Genomic DNA, 22,471 nt, shown 5'->3' on the forward strand with positions numbered 1-22,471 from the left:
GTACAGAAGGATACACGTCAGGCAGCAACTTCAGTTATCCAAAATTATAGTTCCTAACACTTTAAGCATTAAAAGAGGTGTGCATGTACCTAGGAGAATAGTCTCAATTTTCTGCTAGTAGTAACTAATAGTAAATTCACACACAACCTCACTACCAGAAGTATTATTTACAGAGCTCCCTATTTCCTCTCTATAGACATAATATAAGACATTAAAAGGACTGAGTAATTTTTATATCATGACACCAGAATGGGATTATAAAGTCAGAGTTTAACCCATTCAAAGATCAGGCTTTTGCAACAGTCATTAACACCACTCACACCTCAGTTCTTTCACCTGCAAAGCACACTGAACACTCTCCTTTGACCTTTTGTCTCCTCTGAAATGTAAATCCCTGAGGAGAAACACTGTGTCTTCATATGTTTATAATGTACCTGGCATAAAGCAGTCACAGTTTTTGTCAGTGGCTCAATTACCACTTACACTAACTAATGCAATAAATGACAGTGCTTAGTCATAACAAATTTCTATTTTCATTCAAAAATCATTGGAACAACTTTTTTTTTTTAAGCTATGATTTAAACCCAAATAGTGGGAAAAGTGAAGCCTTCTTTCTCAAAAATGCATGCCCAGCATTCTTGTATCCTCTTGCAACACCAGATTTACTCTCGCTGCATCACCCAAGACCTTGCCCACATTCTTATGATGCCTCCAGTTCCTCCCTGGCCTCTAATCCTCAGCTGAGCAAGAGGGAGCATGAATTGTGGCTGGTTCAGGAGTACACATCTACTGACTAAGCAGCTGGTATGATGTGACGACTAGTTGACCTGCAGGTGAATGAGAACAGATAACGGTTGAGCTCACTGTTGCAGGTTTTCCCGCAGTAGGGACTCACTAATTAACAACTTTTTAGTCAGCCATCAATTTTCAACAAATCTATGGGCAAATCCTCCTCCTTAGAGCCCTTGATCTCTTTGACAAATTTGGCTAACCTGAATGAGGGTTCAAAAGCTATTTATAGGAAATTGAAAGACTGATAGCATAAGCCATATACTCGAGAGATGTGCCTAACCTATGGAGGAAGTCTCAATGCAGGCAACAGTAAATACAAGACGACAGTTTCCATAAACATCATCTAATCATAAAATAAAAATAAAATCCATACAGATTGCCTAATCATAATGAACTTTTCATATTCTGAACACAAAAGAGGTTGCCAAAAGAGATCCTCTTTTCCTGAAAACCTGTGGTATCCTTACCCTGTGATTTCCTCATGTCTTTTGTGGCTAAAGCACGATTCCCATGCGGAACACTGGTAAAATCAGGATTGGTCACATTGTTAACTCTCAGCTCTTGCCCCAACGACTTCCGACCATAAGTATTTTCCCCAGATCCTCCATTGACACTGTAGCCACCTGTGGAAAAACCAACACAAGATTAAAACAGGCTGTCAGACCATATATTTAGCAGGGAAGTACATATTATGAGTTATTAAATTCACGTGCAAATTAGCAGCCCTATCCTCTACCACCTTCTTTAGCTTCCTTTTTCACTTTCACATGCAAAAACATTTTGTTAAGCCCTGTAAGTTTCCAGGTCACATATTCAGAATCTGATCAGTCTTTTTTTGAAGTGTATGAAAAAACTCTACTGCAATGAAGTTTAACATCGGTTTTGTTGCATTTGGGGTTTTCTTTTTATTACTTTTGACTCTGTATTTTACAAGGCCCTTCATGTCCAACTGCTAGTACACATGGCTAGATGCATTCACTTACTTGCTCCTTGATTATGTTCATCAAATTTCCACTTTGGTTTTTGCTGTAAATCCACCACACGGGTTCAGTAAAATGGCCAAAAAAAGGGAGGAAGCTTTTAAAAAGCCACAGATTATTTATACTATCATGTACAGATTGAACAACTTTCCTTAAAACATACATCAGTCACTATTTTCACACACTACTACTGATGTTATCTTAAATTAATTAAACTCAATCCTACATTCTCCCACTTGAGATACACATGGTACATCTTTAGTAACAATATAAAACGGAAATAAAAGTGTCATCTTGAGTAATGAAATTATTTTTACTCCTAGATCAACAAGAATTTACATACTTAAACCAAATCTTTGAAACCAAAGATTTTTCCAGTCTGCCACACCACTCTGAGGGGCAGGTTCTTCCTACGCCATGCTGTGAAGTCAAACTGCTCCCCTGAGCCTGATGAATACTTCACGATCTATTAGAGCTCACTTTCGAGGCAGGCAGCTTTCTAAAGAGCCTCCCCTGTCTGAGACAGGGAGGAATCAACTAATAAAATTAAACCCAGAACCACCAAAGATATTTCAGAAAAGATATTCCCACAACTGCACCTGTACCAGTCTATAAAAGGAAGCCTGGGGAAAAGGAGAGGCGGCTCTCTGTAAAAAGAGGCAGCCTACTGAGGCTACAGGATGGGTAAAAAAAAAAAAAAGTTCAAATATAAAGGTGAATCTGGACCTTAGGAGATGTAAAGAATGTCATCTTGAAAGCAAAGCTTTTGATAAAAAGAATCTGTGAAGTACTGGTAGAAGATTGTGTATTTCTATACACATAGGACTACCCTACCATTACAGAAAGTCCTGTGCAAAGTCTCAGTTATAATTAGATAATTACAATTACATTAAAGATACTTTGTGTATATTTGGATTTACAACATTAAACTCAATTTTTAAACATAAACTAGCATGTCTGCCACCTTTAACATTATTTTGTCACAACAAACCAACACTGTCCTATGAAGAAAATTACTTCTAACAGCAACAATTATACTTCTGTTCAGTCATATCACTAAAATTCAAAGCAACAAAGAAATTAATTTAACTGAAGATGTCAGATAATCATGCATACAGACGACAAACATCAGCTATTAAAACCTGACATACTACCATATACTATTGGAGTTCTTAAAGTTATTTCATACTTTACCTCTACCACACAAAAAATCCTGGTTTTGGTTGTCTGCAAAGGCACGTAGTATTTGCTACAGCATATTTGACATTGTCTTAAATTAATTAAACACAAACCAATATTCTGCTACTTGACATATAGATGTACACTGCTGGGAACAGTAAGAAATAAACTGTCATTTAGCGTAACTAAAAAACAGCAGGGCAATCATGTTTTTCAGCAATAAAGACATAAATATTACATCACACTCTCTTCAGTTATCTCCTGGTCTGAAAAGATTTTGAAAATTCTAATATACACAAATTCTATTCACTTCCCTTCAAATGTTAAATCTGAAACCAAATAAGAATATACTCAGCTATGTCACTGTTATTAATTTTAACATAAATATGCAGCTAGCACAACATACGAATACTAGTGCAGTATCTTTTCAGCAATAAGGACTCTGAGCACATCATAAAGCTACAAATCGAAAGGGAGGAAAATGTACAGGAATGACGAACTTCTCATCTCTAAGCAAAAATCCAGGAATCTTTTATTTAGTTTTAAAAACTTAAATCTGCAAACTCCCTGTCTTGTTTTATAAAGCAAAGACGACAAAGGGGAAAGATCCAATTGCAGTCTTCCACTAGTTAATGTGAAAGGTTATTAAAAAAAAAAAGAGAGATAGTCAGACTAATCTTACAGATGCAGAGCAAAAGGACAAGACTCAACAGTCATAAGTTGCAGCAAGGGAAATTCGAACTGGATATGAGAAAGCAATCATTTACCAGGAAAGTGGTGAAGCACTAAACAGGCTGCAGAACCTCCCATACTTGGAGCTTTTCAAATCTCAACAACTTCCAGAAATCATTAAGTTGGAAGTCATTTTTATTATCAACACCAGAAACTGGGGGAGGGGGGAAGGAATCTCTTCTAGGTACTTATGACATATGGTTATCCAGGATAGAAAAGCTAGAAATTTTTAAAATGACAATTCCTTGCTGTCAGATTCCAACAGATTAACTGAAGAATCTTAGTAAGCAAAGAAACTATTCTGCATCTGTAAACTTACAATTTTCTCCAAAAATAAAAGAAGAACTAGAGATACCTGGAATTTGGTTTTATAGTAGAGAATATCCTAATCACCTCTTTTTAAGTCACACCTGACCAAAATAGCATAGTTAAAGTGCTGAGCTAGCAGAGACATGCCCTGTAAGATACAGTACTTCAGGGAGAAATAGGTACATTTTTCTTTTAAATGGCAATTTCCCAGCACCTTCACACACTACATTACTAAACTTCTCCAAAACTTACTATTTCACTATATTGCCAGTACAGTCTTTAAATACTAGCACACTTCCAAGTATAAAAGTAACATACTATGCCAGTCTGGGCAAAACACAGTAAAACTCCCCATGTTAGCAGACACACTGACAAATATACTCACTTTCTAAGCAGTTTCTCTGTTCAAGTTAACCAAATCTTAAGGTTCTCAAGGTATGCAGATAAACAAATACCTGTTTCATCCTCCTGCCTCCTACTAACAGTACCTACTTCTTATAAAAAAATAAATTTGCATCAGCGCACCCAGCTGTAACTTCCCTTAAGATGTTCTTTACAGATAGCTACAGGACAGAGAAGTAGGGGGAGTGTGAATTCTTTTTAGGCTCCTGAACAAAAACTCCCACAGTAATATTACTGTGAGATTTTTTTCGAGTCTGGCCTGCCTGAAGAAAATTTACATAGTCTAAAAAGTGACTCTGCAAGTAAAAAAAAAATCTTCCTATTTGATATCTGTATTTGGTGATTAAAAAAAATTCAGAATACAGATTTCTCTTTCATAAAGGTAAAGAGATATGATTTTGAATTTTCAGCTATTTTCTAGAGAAATTCTTTCCATTCTCAAAAAAACACCCAAACAAACAGAAAAAAAACCAGTATGAGCCATACATCGCGCAATCTATATGAAGTCAGGCTGAGGCACATAGAAGTAGAAATTGCCGTCAATGACAAATATAGATTTGATTCCCAAACTAAGATTCCAGTTTGCTGCAGTAAAGCTGCAACTGATAAAATATCAGATTAGTAGGTCTATTTAATTAGGCAGTCCTTTTTCAATACCAGAAGCACTAAATAGTATTCAGGGAGAAATTACAAGTTGCAGAACAAACACATCCAGAACACTATTCTTCAGGAAAAAGTGCGTAATCTGTTAACGCAGTACATCATCTCTTACATTCTTCTCCTAATGCAACTGCATATTTTTCTCACTACTCATATCAGTCGCAAACATTCCTTTGATCCCTGATAAATCTCTCAACAGACTGATACTGTGGCAATGAGTTGTATCAGTTCACTGACACTTTTTGGAAAAAAAAAGTAAATCACCACTGCTTCAAGTTTACTGCCTTTCTCTGAATGTCCCTTCACAATTTACACATGAAACAGCAATCTGTATACCTTTTTCTTCATTCTGTATGTCAGTGTGGACTCTGATATCATCGTGTCTTTGTCGAGACACCACAGCTGAATTTGAGGGTTGTAATCCATAGGAGGCAGAACTGCCCCGATCTCTGGATGAAGAGTATTTTAAATTGTCCTGGTCAGCTGATGCACTGTCAGTTCTATAAAGAGAAAAATATTTTTTTTATGTAGGGGTATAACAGGAGTGGGATTCACATTCACTCATAAATGCAACATATTTAAATGACAATCCCAAATGTATTTTCCTGTGTTAAAAGAGTTGTATGTCTAACCTGCTTCTTAAAACATGACCTCAAATTCACACCGGGATTAGAATTCACTAATTATTACAGCAACATGCAAAGGAAATGCATTCTAGTGCTTCAGTGCCTTTTCTCAGGACATTCTCAAGTCTCTTTTCAGCTAGATGCCTATATGAGATATAAGGACAGATTACTTCCCAGAAGTGAAAAACAAAATACGACTAAGTATTGGTATATACCACAGCTAGCAGTGTCTATCATTAGTGAAAGTCAATACTAACCCACACATGAACATTTCCATAATACGCTATGGGCCTTATTGAGCAATGTAAAACCAATTGTTAAATGGAGGTGGTACTAGCATGTAACTAATAATCAATATAGGAATCCCACATTAAGTTTTTGCAAAACAAAAATTGCAAAACAAGGAAACAGGCTTTACTGTGGAAAAACCTGGAATGTAAATTAAGAGCTGTTACCCTTTAGAGTAAGTGTTTGCAGACAAGAAGCAAGTTAAAAAAGTCTGCCCTCTCATATCAGAAAACTCATTTATAGCCCATAATAAACTTTAAAGGAAACAGGTGAAAATTATGAAACTAACTCTTCTCACTGGACATACTAAGTGATTCATTTTTAAAAATACAGTAACTTCAATATACTAACTTGTGCACACAAGACTTCAGAACCTAAATTCAACCAATCACTTTAAAGGCACTCCTCCAAGCAATAGTGGAGGTTTTACATTAAAACAATACCCATCCAAAACAAAAATCAGCAGAATTTTGTTCAACTCAAGTATATTTGGAATCACTCACATTATTTACAGAGGGCTTTTCCTAAGCAAACTCTAAAGACCTACTCTTTTTATTTTAAGCTTTGGATAGTTCATTTGATTATTTAACAAAAAGTGGGACAGATCATTCCTTTTCATTCCTGTAAATTAACTACAACTTGTGTAAGGATAAACACCACATGTTCTTGGGAAAAAGCCTCATTTTTACTTTTAAAGACAACACTGTGATCAGAACCAGTAGACAAATTCAGGAAAAAGGAATTAAATACATCTGAAGGACAAAAGGGAAAAACACAGATAACATTTTTGAAAAGCAGTTGTTACTTAAGCTGTCTCTGAAGGCTTGCTATTTTCAAATATAGCTCGCCCTCAGCATAACTGGAAGAGTAATACCACGAGGGCTGATATTTGAAAAAACAACTGGAATGAAAGAAACTCCCCCACATATTTTATTCTCTTGAGAATGTTAAAAGACAACATGGAATTTGGAACAGGGTTCAAAAGAAGAAAACTGTGCTTTTGCCCTGTTCTCACAGTGAAAGGCTAACACTAGGTTTGTTTGGCAGGTATTATTCCCTTCTGCTCCATAAGCAAATTCATCTTTAGATAGACACAATAAGACATTTTCCTCATTCAGTATTCACTCTGGCATCACATCTACTGTTTTGTCAAACACTTGCACTGTTTTATAAAACAGGCTATGCTACTCAGGAGTAAAACTTAGTAAAAGCCTCCTCATGACAGTCAGCCAGGATTCTAGAAATACTTACACAAGTTGGACCTTCATCATTCACGTAAATTACACTGAACAACAACAAAGTTCTGCACTCTACCTTCAAATGGTACAAACTTTTAGTGTGTCTACACCACCTGCAAGTTTTCCAGTCTGCTACAGAACACCCAGATTTTCTTCCTGTTCTGAAACCCCGGGATACCTCCAGTTCACTTTGAGGAACAGCAGAGTTTATTAGAGAGGATTCGAATTATTTAAGCCTTTCAATGAAACAGACTGACAAATTTTCAATTGATGAATTTAAGTACTGATGGGTTCCTAACAGTGTACCTCCCCAAAGAGCATCACTTTTTTTAAGGCGATGTGCTGTAGACTGTATCATCTCCAATTGCCAAGCATTAAGTCTGAAATTCTTAAGTCTGAAGGCAAGCTGATTAAACGTAAAATTTTTAAGATTTTTCTGCATATCCCAATCAACTAAAGGACTATACATGTTCTCAGCTAACCTCACTTCCCACAGCACAGTCTTTGAACATTTTGTAAAATTTTCCATTGTGGTAAAATACATAAGCCTATTGTTTTCCCTGGGAAGAACCACACACTCACTTCATACTGTCTTTAGGAACAGTTTTCTACAAGCTAATCTGTTCACACTTCATCACCCAACTTAAAGGTGAGCACAATTTTATTAAAAATTTATATATTCTTCTCCTTTGTTTCAATTCAAGAGCCAAGAGTTCCCACTGAAGACACTGTTCCCACTACAACGTATGTGCAGCTTAGATATCCAGCGGTTTCTGCCCTTTCTTTATGAGGCAGGGAAAAAAACAGTTCATAGAAACATACTGCTTGCAGAGAACTAGGTTCTGTAACCCAGCTGGCTTCTGTGGTCCCTATTGCTTTGAAGGATGTTGAACTGGAAGAAGCTTGCCGTAAGAGTCACACCAGAAGCCAACCCCACCATCTCACGGGCCCACGCATTTCTAGCTGTCCAGTGACACACGCTATTTCTCAGGTGGGAAGCGCATTTAAGAATTGCACTCTAGGCTCCTGCATCAGCACTCAGGGAGTTTGTGGCTTGGGCTCATCAAGACCTGGGGATGTGGCCCTGGTACCTGTCACCTGCACTCCCGTACCAAGGAACACAGAAGCCTGGGTGAGACAGGACACTGCTGTGTAAACTCACAGTGAAGCACAGCCTGTGTGTACAGGAAGAGACATTTAATTTTCAAATCTGTACCAGAAAAAACACCATTTTTCATGTCAGTAACGTAATCATGATTTTGAAAAAGAACCACTTAAAACTCAAAATGCAGTCACTCTATGGACAGGTACTTGCCAAGGTCTCACAATTACCTTTTCCCCCTCCCTTCAGCCCTTTAAGGCACACTGCAGCCCTTCCACCAGGTGACGGGAAGAACTGTACCCCCGGCTTCCTCAACTCATGCCCGCATTGCAGGAGGGCACTTTTCCTGTTCACACAGCAGTATTTCCACTTTAATTATGTTGTGCCAAGCAGATGGGAGGTTATGTGAGAGACATAAGGTTTAGCGTCATCTTTCAGAAGAAGTCTATGTAACAACAGATTTATCAGTTACATATATTGACATTGTAATAGACATGAACAAACATTGTATATTAATAAAATCACAAGATACAATGTTAGCAACAGATAAGCAGAAGTACAAACACAAACGTGGTATTAGACAAAGCTGGAATGGGAAATTGCAAGGATGAACATGACTGTTATTACCTTATACTGTAGCTTCAAAAGCTTATTTGCCACTTTATGCAACACTACTCTGTTTTATTTCCACCTGAAAAGCTCATTGATGGAGACTAAGCAAAGTACTTCAAGAGCTCACATGACAGTTTTCAGCTGTGCCTGGTTCTGGGTGGAAGACTACCTGATTACCACCAACACAGCGCCAACTGCCTGCGTACACTGTTTTAGCAATATCATTTATACAGAAGAGATTGCATTCAGTTTTCTGCAGGGTGATTTTTAACCGGCCTTTATCCATCAGAAAAAGAAAACAGTCCACCCACCTAAATAAGATGAAATGGGCACTAGTTCTCCCTAAAAAAAAAAGCTACTTTATTTTTTTTTTCCAAGGACACATAAAAGGAAAGTTAGACTTTTCCAAAAATAACTATATCTCATTCCATCAAAAGTATCAGCACAATTTGACTAGCCAATTTGTATGACTGAAGAAAGCACGGCTGAGAACAACTGGCTTTAAAAAAAAAATACACCTTTTCATCTAGAAAAAAAGAGAAATAGGTCAATCAAAAATATATCATGTTTCTTTAGTTATATGGAAGCCTTAACAATTTTTGTCCAAGGAATTTCTTTTGAACAGTGCGGTATATACTATTCAATATCTGTAGCTCTTTCAGAACGACCCTGCCATATGGATATTATTTTGAGACAAAAATCACTTAATTATTCTATTTGATTTTATTTCCAAGCACAGGATCTACATGGAAGATTTATTCTGGGACAGCTATACTGTATAAGTTGTATTCAAGTCAGTCAATTTTACTTGCTCTATTTGCCAAGTTTATTTGCTGTAATGCAGATAAATTTTCCATTGCTTAAAATCTTTATCAAGAAAACATTTAAAACTTTGAATCACTGTATCCACTCAAATTAACAGCTTCCCACCAAGTTCCCAACCTTCCTTCCACTGGCACGCAGCTGTGCCAACCTTCTTTTGCTGTGCTCTTCCATCATCACTTGGTCCATCTTGCCAAGCCCAAGCCTGGCTGACCCCACCCCAAAGCCTGCTCCTGTGTTGAGAGAGCACAAGAGTGTAAGCGGCTGTGTTTTCTACTAGTGAAATAACAACTAATTATTTTCCTACTGCAATTCTGCTGTCTTCACTGCTGGACAACTACCTGCAGTCACAACAGCTTTTCAAATCATGATTCTGCATCACTCCCTTCTTGCACAGTAGCTCACCAATCTCCTTCTGTCCTGCAATGAACATTCGGAGGGAATGTCAGGGATATGTATCACGTATATGCACCCCATTCTTCTGTTTCCATATGCATCTTCTGATAGCCAGTTTTGGATACAGGATATTATGCTAGCTAAACCATTGGTCTGACCTAGCATGGCTATTCTTGTATGGAAGACTATCAGCACTCCAAGTTCCTTTTTCTTCCCACTGACACACTTTCATCTTCTTTCATCTTTCTCACATCTCATTCTCCTCTGTCTTCACATTAAAAACAAAGGCTTTCACGTCACAAACTTAGGCTCCCCCATTTTACCAAAAAACAAAAAGCCCTTTGATCTCATACTTTCCCAACTTTATCAGCATATTCACCACACTCAGATGTGAAAGGAGATCAAGAATTACTTGTTGCCAGTTCAGCATCTCCCACACACAGTCCACTGAATCTCCTCCCAAGGTTTCCACTGACCTCTTCACAATGGCACCTCACAACTGATTTTGCATCTCATTCTCTAAATTGCCTTCAGCATCACAGGCTATTTTTTCTCTCTCTCACCCTATCGTACATAACTCTCTCTCTCTCACCCTTTGCGCTCTCCTCTCTCTCTCCCCACTATCCCTGAAGAGATGGAGAAGCCTCACCACTTTCATCCTTCATGATTCTACACCCCTTCTCAGGTAATTTCAGCAATCTCCTCAAACATTTCTATATTGTCATCTTTCAGGTCTCTACATTACACATCCACCCAAACTAAGATTCCAGCCTACTTCTAACAAACATTTTCTGTGTACCTTGTTGTACATGCAAACGCAGAAGAAAGGGTCTCTGTCTCAACTTTCCTTATATAGAGCACCCATCCTGCTTGTCATTCAACGTGTTAATCCAGCAGTATGAACAGACAATACCCACAACTAGTGCTTGCCTTTTACAAAAGACACGCCTCTGCCCTTCACAGCCACGTAAAAAGCACTGCTCTAACCATCACTTTCTTAGCCCATTTACTCTGATGAGTTTCCTTGCTCCCTGCCAATACCTCCCATTCTGTCTTTAATTAAACAGAGGGTACTTGTCCTCAACGATGAAGCACTAGCCAATACTGCTCTCCTGCATAGGTTATAAGCTACCTGGAAGGAGAATCATATTTTACTGTCTTGTCCCATCGTGTCTAGACCCATGGGGACCTAGGTGGTAGCTTAGTTTGGCAAGCACTGTGCTAACAGAAATTAGTAATTCATAACACTGACTTATATTGCATGAGAAGAATACACTTCACTTTCAAGAACAAATTTCAGTACTGAACCTAGTAAGACACTTCTGTAACTTTTCTCAGATGTGAAAGATTTTCTTTTTCGCTTTTCCATATACTCCCCTGCTAACCTACATTTATGATAAGAGAGACAGAGAGGTCTTGTTAATTGAAATCTTACCTTCCTTTTCCCACTTTCACCTAAGAATAAGAAAGCCACAGTGCACCCTACACTTGCTAACCTGCTACCCTGCACTCTCACTCCTGCTTAGTACCGCCACAAGCACGTGAAACTCGCTTTGCCACCCAGAGCATTTCCTATCAAAGGGAGGTACTGCATGTTTCAGTATGTAATTAGCCTTTAGTACTCTACCAAATTTACTCTGCTCACATGCAAGATCTGCACACTGACATGATTTTATTTTTTCCCCCAGAAGTCGTATCGGGAAAAACGCAGCGAGATCTGACAAGCAAAAAGGAAAGAAAAAAAAAAGTAAAGGTCTAGAAAGCTATAAAGATTAGGAGAAGGGTGAACAAGATCTTATCAAGCCTTCTTAAGAAGATCCTCTCTGTTCTCTGTCACATACATCCAACATTTACCTAAAAAGTGTTTGTGTTGCTACTAATTTAGAGTCTGGTTCACCTCAGTGAACACACTAATATGCCCCCATATGTTAGAACAACTTCTTCCTCTGTAATATACAGCTCTATCAATACACACATTGTAGGAAAACTAGTCCATGTGCATCTGACAGATATGACTGCATTCATGCAGGCACACAAAAAAAAAAGAAGTCAAAATCTAATTAAAAACTACTCTCCCTTAAAGAACAACGTGGGCTCTGGCCTTCAGTTTCCCACTGTTTTCACCTCAACTCCCAGTGCTGATTAGCATTACTAAAAATTCAGAGGAATACGGACCTAGTAATGACAGTCGGTCTTGTCATTTTTACACACACAAATGTGTGTTTGAAAACACAATCCATCCGATAATACACCTGTGCATTAGCAGTTCCTTTTTTCCCCATTTAGGAACATGAAACAACTATAGTTTTCATTACTTCGGCCACGTGCATTCCCTGTTCCACACCCTGCAAGAAAGCATTTACCAGTAACATCACCCTCGCTAAACGAAACTAACAGTCAACAGAAAAGAAAGGGGAAGGAAAAAATATCGGTGTATATTTTGTGTTGCAGGGTTTGTCTAAGAGCATACTCAAAACAATCAACGAAAAAGAAATGCTCATTGCCAGTTTTATATAACAGATATCCTTTCAACCATGCATGTGAATCACTTTTAAAAATTACTTAACGCCAAAACAACAAAGACTGATTTAATCTCTGCTTCATTCTTTCAAGCTCTTACTGGAGACTCACAGGTTCCATATCACCAAAGCTATCTTTTTGAAATTTAAGAAAACTTGAGCATAACATACAGAGAAAAATGTCCTCTGTGTTTGGGACTGTGTGAACATTTCTGATTCCCGGGCGCTCTCACCAGATTAAAAAAAAAAAATCATCATATTTAAAGGAAAGGATAAAGTTAAATTCTTACAAGTGACAGGATCAGTGAAAAGGTGTTACCTATTTCTTAGCAGGAGCCCTAACCATATAGTGTGGCGGAAACAGAACTAGGCCCTATCCGTGCTATGAAGTTCCCCTACTCTGCCACACTTTCTCTACTGCTTTCAGATTATTGCTTCTGCTGTGGCTTTTGGGATAATTATTTTAGCAGCCCAGTTTACAGCAGCTGTACTTGAGCAGTAAGGAGGCACCAAACTACAGCATGGGGAATGGAACAGAGTCAGACACAGAGGGAACTAACTTCTTCAGGCAGCCTTATCACCGGGCAAAGCATTTCTGCAGCTACACTCTTACTTTCACCCCTAACACAACTGAACCTATTGCAGACAATACCATATTGCAAAATGTCAGCTTCCTAGACCCCGGTAAGAGGTATTTTTTAGGATAAAAGATAGAACTTGTGACAAATTAACATATCCAACTAGAAAGCATTTATAGAAGCCACCCACTGCAAAGACAAGATATACATCATCCATTTTCTTCCAGGTGGGAAGGTCAAGAGTTAGGGTCCAGAATTCCAGGCTGCAGCCCAGAAATCTGAAGCAAGGTAGTAGTGAAGGAGTAAGAGAGATATCAGACTTCTTAATTCCCCCCCAAAAAATCTAGATGCTATAAGAATATGTCACCAACAAGGCTTGCAAGTTTTTAAGTGAGGGAAAAAACAGTAAGTTATTTAACCAAGTAGTTCAATAACAGAAGAAATTAGAACGTAAATAAACATGCCCCACACCTCATTAAGAATTGGATAGCCTCTAGCGTTAGCCCTAGAGGCTACGCTGCTAGCCGCTCGAGCAAAAGGAAAGCTTCCTTCACAGCAAATACTGAAGTTACATCTGTGCTTCGTAAGATCTACCTTCACATCCACCCAATTTTCCTTGCCCAAATCACACACGACTCAGACTGTCATCTGTAAATACATTCCCAAGCGTGTGCCACACTGTTCTTTGCTGGAAATTTTAAAAGTAGGATCCCATACTGTGTTGAAGTTTCTAAAACACTAAAAAAGCCCCAAATCTTCCACATTAAAATAATAAAAGAAACATCACATTTCTTTACAATTTCTACATGACAATTTTGACTAGCAAAGCAGAGCAGTACAGCAAATACACTAGTGCCAGCGATAACGGAAGGAATCGAGATCTGAAATACACTCTCTGCACTTGACTAAAGAAGTCAACAGACTTTGAATTTCACTGGCTAAGAAGTGCCAGGTATAAGCACACCCTACAACCTAACACCTTGTATAAGCTCTCACTCCAGCCTGCTTACAGCTCAACTACTTTCCCCAGATTAAAAAAAAAAAAAATGAAAATAATCCCGTACTATTTTATTAACCCTCAAAAGACTAGGAGTACTTCTGCAGCCTCTGATCTTCCCTCATTAACTGCCATCTGAGAAATAGGCTGAAAAAAAATGCCGGTATCAAGCCCAGCCCCAGCTCTCGCCCCACCGCAGCCCCCCAACGCTTCAGCCCCCCACTCCAGCGTCTGCCACCGGGAAGGTGGGGAGCGGGGAGCCGCCGCCCACGGACGCAAACCGCCATCCGCCACACACGTTACAGCCACCCCGACCGGGGAGGGACCGAGGGGACACCGGGAGAAGCGGGGGAGGGAGAGGCTCTCACCCGCCAGCTCGGAGCCCAGACCAGGGTCCCACCGAGCCCTGCGCGGTGACAGACCTGTCCCTGTCCCGTCTCTAGCCGCCGGCAGACACGGATCCAGAAATCCCCACCCGCCAGGCCACGGCGGCGGCCGGCCCCCTCCCCGCCACCTAGGCCCGGCGGCCGGCCCGCCGCCACCCGCCCCACGCTAGGCCCGGCGGCCGCCTCCTGCCCGCCCCTAGGCCCAACAGCCAGGAAGTGGCTCCGCCGCCGCTCCGGGCCGCCGCGGCCCGCACCGCCCCGCTCCCCCAGGGCCCGGCAGCGGCGGGGCCGGGCCGAGCCGAACCCAGCCGCAGCGGTCCGCTTGCCCCGGCCCCCCGCGCCCCGCAGGCGGCCAGGCCGCGCCCCCTGCCCCAGCCCTGCCCACCTGGGTTGCCAGTCATTCCAGCCCCGCGGGTGGTAGTGCTGCCTGCTGCCGGTGCCGCTCAGCCGAGACCCCGGGGCTCTGCGGCTCATTACCTTGCCCGAGACGGCATGGCCGGCCGGGCAGCGGCGCGGAACAGGGGCGGCGGAGGAGAAGGAGGAGGAGGAGGACGAGGAGGAGGAGGAGGAGGAGGAGGAGGAAGCGGTGGGGAGAGGCGCGGGCGGCAGCTCCTCACTGGCGCTCGACGGGCGGCTGCTGTCTCACACCGGAGGGAGGGGACGCGGCCGCCGCGACTGCTCCGGCTGCTGCCCGGCCGCGCGGCATGCCGGGATGGCGGACATGAGCCGCCCGCCCCCTCCGCGGGGCAGGCTGGGAGGGCGGAGGCGCTCCGCCTCCGGCCGCTGCGGGACGGGCTTCCCCGCCTGCGGGGAGGGGGGTCCCTGCCGCTGCCTGCCCCGCGGGGCACCGGGCGGCGGTGTCCCCGTGAGTGGGCGTGGGGGAGCGGGCGGCCATGGTCGCCAGCACGCCCCGCGGCGCGAGGGGAGCGGGGGATCCCACAGCCCTCCCGGGTCCTGAGGGGAGCCAGAGGCCTCTGGGCGTGAGGGCGGCCGGGGGATCCCAGCCTGACTAGCGTGAAGGGATCCGGGGTATGCAGGGCCCTGAGGGCAGCCTGGCACCCCTGCACCCTGAGGGGACCAGAGTCCCCGGGGCGTGAGGGGAGGTGGCAGCTCCCGGTCCCCAGCTGTGAGGGGATCCCAGATGCTGGGTCCTGAGGGGAGCTTGTGCCCCTGGGTGCTGAGGGGAGCAAGGTCCCCAGGGCGTGAGGGGAGCCTGGGCCCCTGCGTGCTGAGGGGACCCTGGGGCCCGTGAGACCTGAGAGGAGCCGGGGCTCTCAGGCCCTGAGCAGGCATGGAACACCCCTTCCCTGCTCCCACCTTCCTTCGTTAAGAGGATGTGGACATTCTCCCCCCTTCCCTCTGCAGGGTCTGTGCTGCCCCAAGCCTTGCTGGAGTGTCTGCGGGGAGCTGCGACCCTCTGAACAGGCCGGATCCTCATCCCCACGTTTCTCCCCGTTGGCACACGTCACCTGTTCAGTACTGCCAGGGCAAAGTCTGATGTTTGGCAGTGGTCAACAAAAGGATGGTTAATCCCGCACTAAACACTAACTAAAACCCTAAGGTTTCTCTTCCTCCCAGCTGCTAAAACGCATTTCAAAAGGAAACTAGTGAAATAGTGTCTTTCTAAGCCTGGATTACTTTTCTACGTAAAGCAGTCACCACATTTGCTAGGAGGGCATTTGGTGCCCATCGTGGGGAGAGCCTGCCTGTAAATGGGAAGGCAGGCAAACCTGGGGGGACAAAAAAAATCTCAATTTGGTAGGTATTTGAGTACATTTCCCAAAAAAAGAAGCGAAGACTGTCTCAGGCATATTTTTATTTCTCCTGCAAGACCTGTAAACTTGCGTTAGCTGATTTGATAAACCCAGTTCCTGACCGCAGGATATTGCCTTAGTTATGAAAAATTACAATAGTTTAGTCAGATGCTCAGCAGAGAGGCCTGGGTAGATCAAACTCGTCTTTTAATTACAATATACCTACATTTGAAACCAGGGAAAGACCTGAGGAGACTTTTAAAATTCCCCTGTGCCTAATACACCACGGTTCTGTTGGTGACTTAGCTAAGACAGATGGCATACTGCTGCCTCCGTTGGATTCTGCTGGGCAGCCATCATCCTGCTGATACGGTCTTGTTGGCTTACGGTCCACAAGCAATGCGTGCAAGACATGTACAGATTTCAAAATCAGTTTGGGGACAAAAAAAAAAAAAAATTATATTACAAGGCTTCATTGCAACATAATGCCGTTTTGATGCAATATGACCCAGTGCCCATCAGGCTGCATTTCAACTGACATACGCTTGTATATCTGAAGTGAATCCGTTTTGCAAAAAACATCAATTCCATGAGCCATGATAGATGTTTTTTCCCTTCTTCTTTATAATTGAGATGGACATCCAGAATTATACAATATGCAGCAAAATTAGGTTTTTATAAGTATAGCAACAGTACCCGCTGCAAGTTTGCTCACCCTTCCTGACAAAGCCTAGGAGATCCTCTGCCCCTGGTGATGCAACAGGTGATGATTTTTCTTTGTATTTCAGGACTGAGCAGCATCCCAATGGTAGCAACAGGAATCACTTGAGGGGCAAGGTAACACTGGGAGTGTATTTTTAACTACCTTTCAAATTAATTTAGCAAGGGGAGGCAAGAAAGCAAGCCAGCATACTATGACCAACAACTGGCTGCATATAGCAAGAGTTTAAGAACCACTGATTTACTGTTTGGTACAGTAAATTTTGTATCAGAAATCCTGTATTCTAGAGGCGAATTTGCTGCAGTCTGTGTGGTCTAATTCCCTATTCTGAGTCTAGTTGTCTCCATTTGTAAAATGGATCAGCGAGGTTTAGCTTTCCAAACTGCTGTTGTGCACATCTTAAAACTGTAAAATGCTATGTAGCTGTCGAATGAAAAGACGTACTTGATCTGTTTCTACAAGGATGATTATATTGTGAAATTTGAATGGTGTTATAGATAATAGTTAAAATGCTCATCAACAGTTGTGAGATAGAGCAATAATTGTTTGTATAACACTTTCTCAGTTGCAGATTTCAATCAGCCGCCTTGCAAAGATGGATGAGGCCATTCAGACACCACTTTGTGCATGAAGAAGCCCAGGGAAGCTGAGGCCAGGATTTTCAAAACTGCCTTCTAATTTTCTGTCCTTAGGTTTGGGACTACAGTTTTGTATACTTAGTGGCCAGCACTGACATCAGTTGGAGCTATAGATTCTTGAGTCTTGTTAAAAAAAATAAATAAGGTGTCTAAATCTGGGCCCCCTCAAAATAGAAATAAGTGGACTTAAAAGACCTGTCTTAAATCTCAGAATGAGTCGATGACACTCGCGGAGATACGTCTGCCGTCTCACTCCCAGGCTTATGCTCAATCCACTTCATCAAACTGTCTACATCCATCCTAATGCGGACCTCTGGAGTGACAGGCACTGTGAACCGCACTTTTCCTGCTTTATAATTCATGTTAATGATTTCTCTATTTAATATATAAAAGAGAGCTGTATTAATCTGAATGTTATTTTTAGTTGGAATAAAGTGCTGATTGTATATATTTAATGTGCTGAAATAAAGCGGTAAGCACCATATTGCAACTTTCACCCCTTACTAGTTTACTTCCTTACTAAGCAATATGTCTAGAAAAACCAGCATGTGCTGAGAGTTACAAGTCACTTTTGGCCCTTGGCTCCCCCTGATCTGTGACAAAGCTGCAGATTGAGAGAAAAACCAACAACCACGAGAGGGAAAGAGATGCTGTTTCCTCTTCTGGAAATAGGACAGAAGCCAAGGAGCAAAACAGTATTTAACTAGAGCAGAGAAGTACCAGACGCCAAGATCCTGTAGCTTGTATATTGCAGATGGATGCCTCTTAAAAATTAGAAAGGATTCCTAGAATAGTTATTCCCTATACCTGCCAATTCTACCGCTTTGATGGGAGAATCCTGTTTTTATCAGTCACCTACCAGATTTTCAGTTAAATGGCCCCAAACGCTGTTTTCTGGACGCAGCAGACTCAAAGCACATGTGATGTGTGGCCAATCTGTGCAGGCATCGAGAGCCCGGGGTGTCCAGAACATATTGTACTTGTGGCGCAGGCACAGCACGTCAGCGCATGCACAGTGGCTCCCTCAGGATTCCTACTGTTTCTTCATTAAAAATGTCGGCAGGTATATAATGATCTATGGAGATCGTACTGCCGGGCAAAGATACTGGCTACTGTGAACAAATGGTGCAGTCTGTATTGCCGCCTACTTTGTTTCATCCCAAAATGGAATTTTTCCTTTCCTATGGGGTGTATTAGTACAGAAATCCAATGTACAAGTAAATAGTCCTAATAGCAAGGCATATTGAACCATTCTAGGGTTTTGTGTTTAAAACCTTTTTAATGCAAAAAAAGTCAATCTTGCATTTTAGAATTTCATAACAAATGCACTGTGATTTGAAAACTTACAAAAACCATCTTTTATCTTCTTTTCTTTACATAAAATACTAAGGAAAATATTATTTTACTATTTCTGAGTATTTATAAAACCGCTCTGACTTTAAGTGGGATAGCACATGGAACCATCTGCTCCATTTCCTCAAGGTCTTTTAGAGGATAACTTTTACTGAACAGTATTCCTCTCCAGCAGCGCAACAAATACAATACATTCACTTTCTTAGAACTTGCGTTTTTGCTCTACTGAATTTCTCTAAGGCTATTATATCTTCAAGGCATGTTAAATCTCCTAATTAAGGTAGCATTACGTACAATATATGAGTAAATATTTGAGTTCCTGTCACAGATGTTCATTATAGAAGTCCTTGTCTGTGTGTATGAATGAAGCTGTTTCTTCATTTTCTGGTTATTAACAGTATGCTTTTCTGTTTATTAACCATATGCTTCCTTAAGTGTCCTAGACATCATTTACATATTGCCAGCAACAGTCATATATAAATGGAGCACTTCCATTTAAGTGACTGGTTCCTAAAGAAGTAGTCGTTGGAATTGCTTTCACCTGACAAATATGTAGCCTAAAACAGTTGTATGTCTTGGAATATTTAGGTCTTGAAATGCCCAAGGAAAAGTGTTAGAAAAGTAAATTTTTTTGTCCATACAATCAGCCATACTACATCTGTTAAATTTCAGGCAGGGTAAAAATGGTGAGCTAGCCCAAAGTCGTAGTTTCTGTGCTGGTCTTCAGGAGGGCAGAAGCTGCAGCAATCCTTTTATGAGTGCTGGAAGTCACACAGAATGCCTTAGAGGAAAGTCATAGTCTGCATGCAGTGTGTTATGTAGCTAAATTGACAGCATCATAGCAACTCGGTTAAAAAAATTTCTCAACAGCTCTGAAAATCAAACTCTTCATGGAACAATCTCATGTCTGATTGGTAGGCAGCACTGGCTGAGAATCAAGTATGCTTTTACTCATGCCGAATAAAATGTGTGCCACAAGCAGCGGTTCCCTCTCTTCTGTTCAATCAGACCATGCCGTACCCAAGGTCCTGCCCAAGATGTTCTGTTATCTGCAAGCCAAAGAGCGTGGCTGGAGATTAGTTCATGTTGCTGCAAGAGTTGGCTGTTTTGACTGGCAGCCGTTGGGAGGTTTGTGCCGCTTGCATTATTTCTGGAGAGCCCGGGCAGAAGCTTAATGAGAAACACTGCATCCTGCAAGAGTGAAAAGCTGAATCAGGACTTACGAGCAATTGCGTATTATGAAATGCTGCACAAGGCTGGAACGGAGCTGGCGTTCGCTGTGCTGCACTGCAGAAAAAGACAAAGGTGGAGCAAGAAGCAGTTATCTTTTACCTTGGATGCCAATAGTACAAGACTATTATATGGCAAAGTCCTTTTCAAAAATTAATAGTGTACTTGATGCTTCACCTTTCTGGTGAACCTGAGCATTTCCATCTGCTAAAATAACTGCTCCATCACATAAATTTTCATGCTCTACAGACCCAAGTTTATGTCATGTTTGTTGAAGGAGTAATTTGAAAGAGGCTGCCAGGAAAGTATCAAGCCCTTAAGGCATAGTTAGCCCAGGGAAATTTGTTTGTATGGTGTAATGAATCCAACTTGGTAATTTAGCTCCGTTTGGTGCTTATTGCTGATAGTGGAGTGCTATGAAAATTAAAAGAAAAATCAGTCTAAGAGGTGCAGTACAATTAGAAGTGAAACATACAGTAAACTCCCCCAAGGTATTTATCATTTAATTTTCTCTAATTTTAACTGCTTTTTCTAGGCTCATTTTCCTACCTGTTTTTTAATGTGTTCCCAGTCTCAACACTACCAAGTCCTTATCTCTCCTGTCTTTTCCTTGAAGCCTCTGGAAAAGACTTTGATGATACCACTAGAGATGTCACTTGGGGCATACTTCGAGTGACAGCTCGATAACCAGCCTTTATCAGAAAAAACAGAGTAGCAGAGCACGGAAGTGCAGAGCCATGGGGCCAGACTCAGAGAGAGATTTAAGCAGCAGGTCCTTATCCACCAGAGTTCCCTGCTCTGACCCAGGCGGTCTTCTGTGGGACTGATTTTATATGTGGAGTACAACCAGAATATCTGTCAGTTCTGCACACGTTTCTCAAGTCCCGCTCAGGTTTTCTCACAGTCCTTCTGAAGGGTGTTTTTGTGGAAACTCACAAGTTGAGGTGTTTGGCCACAGAGCTGCCAGTGGGACCAAAAGTTATTACCAGAGGACCCACAGCCCACCTGCTGGCCCAGGGACCACGTAACCACTGCTTCCATAAGAAACCAGCTAAAACCAGCGTCTTTCATGCCACTGGGTGTTTGCATGATAACGTGCTACCAGGGTGGAAAATCACTCATCAGCAGAAAGTGAATGGAGTTGGACACCTTCCCTTGCGGCATGTGGATAAAGTTGGGGTAAATTCAGGGGCAGCAGCAGCAGAAGTTGCTCTGCTCCGGCTCAACTGTGTCTCTTCTGCTTGGCGCTGCGGAGGACGGGCATTGCTGCGGCCGCAGTCACCTGGCACGATCTAGAGCAAACCCAGGAGGGTTCAAAGTCTCCACAGGGGAAGCTGAGGCCCCAGGCACTACTTGCTGGAAATCTCACCTGCACAATTGTTATTGCATGTTATTTTTGTGAGAAAGGCTGTGTCTAAATGCTGACACAATTCAAGCTGAATCAAATGAGAATAAATTGCCTTCTACTGCCCAATACCTTCAGTGCAAAAGCTTGGTATTAATTTGCAGCTGTGAAAAGCTTGGTGTGGGAGAGCTGTCTAGCATTATGTAAAAGGGAATCTGATTTCCCAAATAACATACATGCATTGTAACCACCAAATCATCTTCCTGTAGTGCCCTATCGAAATCACTGCAATTTCCAGCTTCTGTAACAACAGCCTTACAAACCACAGCTTCCTTCAGTACGCAGCTTTGACTCATCCTCAGGCCAGAATGAAAAAATGGTATGTGTTCTTGTGCATAAAAGGCACACATTATTCCTACACAACCTGAATTCTAACTTTTTCCCAATTTGCAAGTTTTTCTTTTGCAACCTTCATTAAGTTCTCTTTATGAGATCTTAGGATGTTAAATCTTAGGCTTTAATCAGAAATAAACAGAAGAAAGACAGCAGATCTTATCATGCAGTACTGACATGTTCTTTTAACCTTTTTTTTTTTTGTGATTTACACATAATTGACACTTCTTAGTCCCCGATACTTGTGGTTCCTCCTGTAAAAAACATGTTATTCTATAAAACTCTGTATATTGTAAAGCTTTCCAGGCAGAAGTTACATCTTTCCTTATGTTTAGCACAGTAAGACCTTGATCTAGTTGGAATCTTGGCACACAAGAATTCTGCTATAGAAGAGTTCAAGATCCTGAAGTCGGTGGGAG

The 22,471-nt window shown here is 41.7% G+C and overlaps 1 protein-coding gene across 2 annotated transcripts in view; it reads right to left on the reverse strand.

Annotated features, from left to right (window-relative positions):
• SMG1 (SMG1 nonsense mediated mRNA decay associated PI3K related kinase) overlaps positions 1 to 15,210 on the reverse strand; it is a 68,305-nt gene extending 53,095 nt beyond the window's left edge. Inside the window, exons 1-3 of one of the 2 annotated variants that reach the window (XM_063342894.1) lie at positions 15,004 to 15,210; positions 5,391 to 5,554; positions 1,260 to 1,415 (exon numbers count right to left, since the gene is read on the reverse strand). In XM_063342894.1, the coding sequence (XP_063198964.1) occupies positions 1,260 to 1,415; positions 5,391 to 5,554; positions 15,004 to 15,092 (409 nt within the window). In that variant the 5' untranslated portion in view covers positions 15,093 to 15,210. The remainder of the gene's footprint in view (positions 1 to 1,259; positions 1,416 to 5,390; positions 5,555 to 15,003) is intronic. The other variant, XM_063342895.1, reaches the window with a different exon arrangement.
• Positions 15,211 to 22,471: the final 7,261 nt, after the last annotated feature.

Source organism: Chroicocephalus ridibundus, chromosome 8 (assembly GCF_963924245.1).
Source record: "Chroicocephalus ridibundus chromosome 8, bChrRid1.1, whole genome shotgun sequence".
NCBI classification, from domain to species: domain Eukaryota; kingdom Metazoa; phylum Chordata; class Aves; order Charadriiformes; family Laridae; genus Chroicocephalus; species Chroicocephalus ridibundus.